At 47.7% G+C, this 8,060-nt stretch overlaps 1 protein-coding gene across 1 annotated transcript in view; it reads right to left on the reverse strand.

Moving 5' to 3' along the window:
• cacna1g (calcium channel, voltage-dependent, T type, alpha 1G subunit) overlaps positions 1–8,060 on the reverse strand; it is a 181,439-nt gene that overhangs the window by 125,774 nt on the left and 47,605 nt on the right. The window contains exon 7 of the mRNA XM_056297388.1: positions 7,011–7,146. Within this exon, the coding sequence (XP_056153363.1) occupies positions 7,011–7,146 (136 nt within the window). The remainder of the gene's footprint in view (positions 1–7,010; positions 7,147–8,060) is intronic.

An 8,060-nucleotide genomic window follows, 5' to 3' on the forward strand; every position in this document is an offset into this window, starting at 1 on the left:
CACACAAACAACGCTCTTCTGGGCGTCTAGCCAAGTTGTTCCTTACCTTGTCTTCTCTTATCAGGACGAGTGTGTGTGTGTGTGTGTGTGTGTGTGTGTGTGTGTGTGTGTGTGTGTGTGTGTGTAGCCAGGCACATGAAGGATGGTACACATGCACCTCTCCAGCAGCATCACTTCCAAAACAAAGTCCAAAGTCCAAAGTCAACAGTTCCCTGGAACAGATCATGCGAACACACAAGCACACACATACACACACACACACACACACACACACACACACACACACACACACACACACACAAAACACGGTACACAATGCCACCCAGACAGCCCTATAATAGGAAAAGTATGGAAGGCAGTTGTGGAATGCAGAACAGTGTCCACTGTCCATCACTGGACACCCCTTATCCTTGGGAAACAGCTGTCCTTTGTTTTCCTGGTTATCTTTCCAGAGTTTGTCCATCTATCTAACGCTCTCTCTGCCAATACTTCTGTCTCCATCTGCACATCTGGCCACATGTCCCGTGTCCACCAGCTTCTTATCCAATATGGGATGAATCCGAAGTACGGGAGGATCAAACCAAGAGGGGGAAAAAAGGGAATTAAGTGATGGAGGAGCAGATGAATGGTAGTAGGGGAGAAGTAGGATCGTGGAGAGGTGCCACGGGGGATGGATGGGACAAGGATGAAATTAGCTAAACCACTGTGTCCTCGTGTTACCTTGTTCAGGGTCCATATTTGATCATCATCGCTCCCTCACATACCACCTATATGAGTGCAGAAGAGCCCCCCCCTCCCCCTTCCCCCAGCTGGACAACACCAAACGATTTAGGACTGCAACATAGGCCTGCTGTTGTCTGGTGTCTCACAATCTTTTTTTTGGGGGGGGGGGGGGGTCCCCATTTTCTCCCAAGTTGTATCTGGCCAATTATCCCGCTCTTCCGAGCTGTCCCAATCTCTGCTCCACCCCCTCTATCGATCCGGGGAGGGCTGCAGACTACCACATGCCTCCTCCAATACACGCGGAGTCGCCAGCCGCTTCTTTTCACCTGACGGTGAGGAGTTTCACCAGGGGAACATGGCGCGTGTGAGGATCATGCTATTCCCCCCCAGTTCCCCGCTGAAGAGGTGCCCTGACGGACCACAGGTCACATACCCGCATCCGGCTTCCCCATCCGCAGACACGGCCAATTGTGTCTGTAGGGACGCCCCACCAAGCCGCAGGTAACACGGGGATTCAAACCAGTGATCCCTGTGTTGGAAGGCAACGGAATAGACTGCCATGCCAACCGGATGCAGGGATGTGTCACAATCTTAGTCATTGTCTGTTACCGTGGTCTTTGTAGCTTGCACTGGGCGCACACAGCTAAGTTTAAATCAGGACGCAACAAAACTCTCAAACAGCACTTCTCTCTTTAACTAATTTCAGCTCTTACGTAACGCTCAGTCCTCTGTTCTCTTTGATAGTTATCTTTTATATACAATGTTATTATTCTGGTCATGCAAGATGTCACAGCAGTTAATCTCTTAGCTTGTCATGTGTGTGTGCGTGTGTGTGGTGGGGGTGGTGTAGGAAGGTGAGAGCGAAAGAGATAGAGAGCTAAAGAGAGTGTGTGGGAGATAGAGAGTGCGTTACTGCATACGTGTGTGCATGTGTTTATCTGAGTGACAGTGTGTGTACTGCGGAGGAGACAAAATGAGAGATATAACACCATGCACCACAGCTTCAGGCTTTGGGGTATTTGATGAAACTCAGATGGGGGTGTCTCTTTTTTCTCCCTGCCATCAGGGTTATTACTCAGGATGGTATGATACCAACCCCTCAACCCAAAACAGACACACACACCATCATCTTCATCGGCGGTCACTCGGAATCGAGTATGATCGTCCTCCCTCTGGGTCCTCAGGTGGGCGTAGAGGCCAATCCTGGAGCCGTACGGTGGGAGGACGCCTGCGCGTGACAGCTTTTTACATGGAGAGGCTGATACTCCTGCAGCCACCACACGGTCCTTGGCAGCGGGTGGCTAGAGTCCAATGGCATGGAAAACCAGGACGACTGGAGACCACCCTCTGTTGCAGCCTTCATCCATCTTCACTGCCATTGTAACCTGGAGACATCTTCCACCGGTTCCATCGCTGAGGTCTTTGTTGGATCGCGCTTTGTCTGGAACCTCCCCCTTGACCTATCTGCCTTGGGTGACCCTACCAGCCGCCAAGCTCCGGACAGCATAGCTCTTGGGATCATTGGTATGCGCAAGCTTCTCCACCATGAGAAGGTTGTGAAAACACACACGCACGCACGCACGCACGCACGCACGCACGCACGCACGCACACACACACACACACACACGATGCATGCACACAAAGAGGACTGTTCTTGTCACTGTACACAGCGGAGCCAGTGACTACAGTTTGACAGGATTAAAGAAAGTGTGGGCTCATCAGAGGGCCGGGGAGAGGAGGGATGCTTGAGAGCGGACGGAAAATCTTTTATCACTATCGAAACAACATTCTCCCATCATCCTCTCCACCTCGGCCCACTCAGGCATCGCACAGAAATGCCGGCCAACTTGTTCCTCATTCACATTTGCCTCCAGAATCTCTCGCTCTCTCAGTAATAATGATAAAATGAGAATAACGGAGTTCAGTTGGTTTCACATGAGGGGGGAATGGTGGCTTAGCGGTTAGCACTGTCACCTCACAGCAAGTCGGTACTGGGGATAAATTCAGTCCGTCGAGTTTGCATGCTTTCCATGCATTTGCGAGAGGTTCCTCTGGGTTCTCCTGTTTCCTCCTCCAGTCTATATATATATACATATATATATATATGTGTTCTCCAGTTCACCTTACGTCCTCTTGAACGTTAAGGTGAACTGGAGTCAAAGGTGTGAATGGCGTGTGAGTAACTGTGTGTAGGGCCGTTTGATGGACTGAGTGTTATTTCTTATTGTCATTGAGTCGGTTTTCATTGCATGCTGAGATAGACTTCTGTCCCTGTGACCCTGAACTGAATTAAGCAGGTATAGATAATGGATGGTTAATCTAATAGCTGAATTGCTACTTCCAAAACTGTAATTTCACCCTGCTTCTACCTTTTCCTTGAATCCTTATTGACATTAAGTTCAACAAAAAAACAGCCCAATTGTTTTCCTTAGAATAAATAATCCAAAAAGAAAAAGAAAATCACAGAAAACAACTACAAATAATTATGAATCAGCACATTAACAGCAAATGAAAGTCTTACATGACCAATGTTTTTATGCTAACATACCTGTTTTATCTCACCCAGTATCTATTCTCCTCTCTTCTACTTTCTTAAAACATTCTGGCCACACTTCATGGCCACATCATCTCCATCTTTTTTCTCAACGATACACTTCCCTTCCTTCCCTTTATCTGCTCGCTGGCATCTCCTCCCTCGCTGTGACTCAATTTATGGCTGGACTCCTGACCCACTTGCAGCAGGGAGATAATCTGGTTAATGGAAGAGCACACAGGTGGATAAGGACACCCTGGGGTAACCGAGTACATGCTACACCGAAAAAAGAAAGAAATAGACGAACGGACCTCACATTGTAGTGCATGGGTCCGCCTTACTCGGGGGGGGGGGGGGGATGATTTGATGGGTGGACAGAGTAGTGGGGTGAGAAAGACTGAGAGGCAGTCAGAATTACCACTGGGCTCTGGACAGTAGACAATTTTGCTCAATGGCCATCATCGTTCATGGAGATCGTACCTTGTCAGTGCACATAAGTCCTCCCCACTTCCCGTTAAATCTCTCTCTGTCTGTGCTCCTTAGTCTCTCATGTCGCTCCCTCTCTCCTTTGTTCTTCCTCCTCGCCGGTCTCACTCACAACCCTCCGTTGTCCATGAAAAAAACACGGCTGGAACTGGTGCCAAGTGGCATCAATAATTCACGGGGAGAATAGAGGGCACCGAGGATTGGGTTTGATGGCCATGTTCCCTCTTGTTTCTGACATCGGTCTTGAGTCTTTCCGCTTTCTTCTTTTTTTGTTTTCTCTTCTGTCTTTCTCCCACGCCTTCACATCTCTGTCTGTCCCCCTACGGGGACTCCTCTGTCAGCAGCTTGAATCAAAAGTCTTTCCCGAACCCCGGGTAGATGTTTCGCGGTTTCAAAAGCGAGGTAATTTGAAATGGAACAAGTGTCTTTCATTTATATGGTAATGCATAGTAGGGCATCCCTTCTCATATGAATGTACTATGAAGGGTGGATTGTGTAGCTCGCTATTGTACGTTTCCCACAGTCGTCAGTGGGCATTAAAAGGCCGTGATTGCCTATTGTGTTTTCCTCTCGCTGATAGATAAACCCAATGGCAGCCATAATGACAGCAGCTCACGACAGAAGATGAGTAAAGGTGTACCATGATGCTTTCACACCTGAACACTCTGTTTACCGGGCTGCTTTCCACCAGCCGTCGATGAAACAATAGGTGTGTTTCGCCGTCAAACCGAGTTAATAATTGAAGGGGAGCTGGATGGCGCCATCGACCCAGCCTTCGCCTTGCTCTCTGTGGATGCTCATATCTCTGTCAATCTATTGCTCCTTTCTCAGAGCATATTCCCACCCATCCCCCCCCCAATCATTCGCTCCTGTGCAGACAGATCGATGTATGGATACGTTCCCTTGTCTGCAGAATGCCCGCCTTAGACTCCCCTTGACCATTGATTGAGCCGTCACTACACCAAATCTGGGAGGCAGGTAAAGAGAGAAACTAGGAGGGGCTGATACACCCACCCTATCACAATCCCCAACCATCCCAAACAGCATGCCCTTGTCCCTCTATCTGTATTGCAGATAGGGTAGGGGGATGCTGGGGCTTGAGTTTTTATGTTTGGGATTTTTTTAATGTTTTGATCTCTCATGTCCCAACTCACTCCCTTTCTGCCTCTCTCTCACTCTCTTTTTTTCCAAATAACCAGAGGTAGACCCCTTCCTACTTCTCTCCCTCTCAGTTCCCCAATGGTGGAATGAGTTTCTTCAGAAGAAAAGTTCGTCCCGTTCGACCTGAAATAAACTTCTCTTGTAGAAATTCCTCAGTACTTGCTATGATATGTGCTTGACTTGAAAAGCCCTGTAAACTAACCTCTTCTTACCACTCTTTACTTCTTTTTCAGTGATTACTGTGGTAATCTGGGTAATGTTGGTGGTAATACGCTTGTTCTACCATTGCATTATTCTGACTCACTCAAACTCTAAAAAAGGTGCCAAGGCATCAGCTAAATACCCAAAATATAAAATGTAAATGTTAACTTAGGCTATCGTAGATAAGCTTTTCACGCCTCTAATTCCAATAACTCCCCTCTGCTTATTCAACCACAACAGTCGACACATCACTAATTCAACTCCTGTTCCCTTCCACTCTCTCTCTCCGCTGCCCCCTCATCCACCCCTCCATCCACCGTCACTCAAATAGTTCTCTCTTCCTCCCGCACCCCGTCCTGTCCTGTCTCTCCTCCCTGCATCGATTCATCCATCCCACTATCATTCCCCCTGTCTCCCACTCCTCACTCCTCCTGGCGGTGAGGTGATTAGGAGGAAGTGTATATCTGCTGAAAAAGCAGCTTAGCGGTAATTATTGTTTAAAAAAAAACAACACAAACACTTCATCATAGCCACCCTCTGTCAAAATAATGACTGTTGCCAGGATGTATAAAATGCCCGGCAACCTCCGTTTCCAAGGTGACCACTGTCTCACTATGGCTGTGGGCTCCTTGCGAGGCGAGAGGCCCAACATTTTTTGTTTTACAATGCAGAAATGGTGATATTGTGAAACAAATATGCAACATATTTTGAGTTTCTTTCTATCTCTCTCTCTCTCTCTCTCTGACACACACACAACTTTTTAGCCAGCAAGATAATTATTCTATTGTTGCCAGATTTCCAACTCCGTCTCATTAATATTCTGACTTCACATGCTGACTGTCTGTAGACTAGCTGTTGAACTGTTATTAAATCGTGACACAGGACTATGAGGGACTGAGGTTTCCTTCACTCTCGCCTTTATGTAGACATCCCCAAGTTATTAGGCCTGGCATGGCTTATATCAAAAACACTGCACAACATAAGCAACAAGAGGAATAGCAACAAAAAATCAATTAATAAAATAATAATAATAATTTTTTTTTTTAAATCAGGCATTCACGATGGGCTTAATTTCAATCTGAATTCCATCAGAAGTTCCAATGAAGGGCTGATTCAGATCGATGGAGCAGAGAGACAGCGTGGAGCAACTGCTCAGCATGAACACACAACAGTGGAGGTGAAGAGATGGGAAGGCAGCAATGGAAGAAAGATAGAGGATTAATGACCTTCACCTGCAGAACACAGATGCTATTTGAAGTTAACTCTTAGAGCCTGCCGTTGTGTGTGTGTGTGTGTGTGTGTGTGTGTGTGTGTGTGTGTGTGTGTGTGTGTGTGTGTGTGTGTGTGTGTGTGTGTGTGTGTGTGTTGTAAGTTTTATTGCAGAAAAACTGATGAAATGTGACCCCCTTTCTGCGGCTGAAGAACATACACAAACGTGTGTGTGTGTGTGTGTGTGTGTGTGTGTGCATGTGCGTGCACAGGGCACACAAACTGACACACAAACACAACTCTAAATGAAACGTGCCCTCTTTCCAGTGACGGGCAACAGAGGTTGTGGATGGCATTAAAAAAACAGTGGGGTATGTTGTGTGTGTGGGGGGATGTCAAACCAAAACCAGCAGGAGATATTCAGGAACTTGTTTCATCAAACTAAAAGCATGTGCATTTGTATGTTTGTGGAAGTCTAAACAGTTTGTGTCTGCATGCATGAGTGTGCGTGTGCGTGTGTGTGTGTGTGTGTGTGTGTGTGTGTGTGTGTGTGTGTGTGTGTGTGTGTTGCATAAAGTGGCTGCCTTTATGTGTTTATGTCTGCATGTGTGTGCAGGCCTGCATGTGTGTGCGTGTTTGCAAGCAAGCACATGTGAGTGGGGCTCTTTTTCACGTGTTTGTATGTGAGTAACTCACCCAGCCACGACTATAAAGAAGTCCAAGCGGTTCCACGTGTCTCCTAGGTAACACTTCTTCCCAAAGATGCCTAAAGCCACCATCTTGATCACCATCTCAATGGCAAAAAATGCAAAGATGAAGTCATCAAAGTCCTACAGTGGGTCAAGGGAGAGAGAGAGAGAGGGGAGAGAAACACAGAGAGAGAGGGGAGACCGGGGGGGAAGGGAGAGGGGGGAAGAGAGAGAAAGAGAGAGGTAGGGGAGAGAGGGGGAGGGGAGAGAGAGGGGGGAGAGACAGAGAAAGAGAGGGGGGGAGAGAGAGGGAGGGGGGGAAAGGGGAGAGACAGAGGGGGACAGAAGGGGCAAGAGAGAGAAAGAGAGAGGAGAGGGATAGGGAAAACAGGAGAGACAGAATATGATTTAGAATAAGCTTCTGTTTTACTTTTTTACTTGTCTCCCTCCAGGGAGGTTAACAGTCACAGAGCAACACCCCTGGGGGGGGGGGGGTGATATGAATTGCTCAAGGACACTTCCTCATGTAAGCTACCTGTCAACATGAGGGCTTTATTCTTGGTGCGACCATTGGAGGGGACGGCCCCTTTAATTACCTGCATCCTCTGAAGACCCTGCGACGGTGACAAACAGCCCCCTCATGTAAAAGTGTGTAACTTAATAACACACAGGACAACCTGCTCGGCATCCTCACTACACCACTCCAGCCTGTCTGCCCGTCTGGCAACTCAGGGAACTCTACCCTTACGATCATTATTAGACTGGATGGACGGGGTGGGGTGGGGTGGGGGGGAACGGGGGCACGGGCCCGGAGCTGGACTCAGATTAAAGGAGATAACGTTGATTCTTCAAATATGAAAATCAATAAATAAAACAACAAAGGCTGAAGGGAGGGAACTGGAGATGAGGAAAAGAATGTGGGGAGAAGCAAAGAAGCACAAGCTCTGGAGCGAGATCAAGGCACAGGACACCCACTGCTGGATGAGTCATCCAAACACGGCGAGCGCGAGATGTACAAATACATCACGTCCTCTCTGTTCAGGCCCCATAAAGTTAG

The sequence above is a fragment of the Lampris incognitus genome, chromosome 17 (assembly GCF_029633865.1).
Source record: "Lampris incognitus isolate fLamInc1 chromosome 17, fLamInc1.hap2, whole genome shotgun sequence".
NCBI classification, from domain to species: Eukaryota; Metazoa; Chordata; class Actinopteri; order Lampriformes; family Lampridae; genus Lampris; species Lampris incognitus.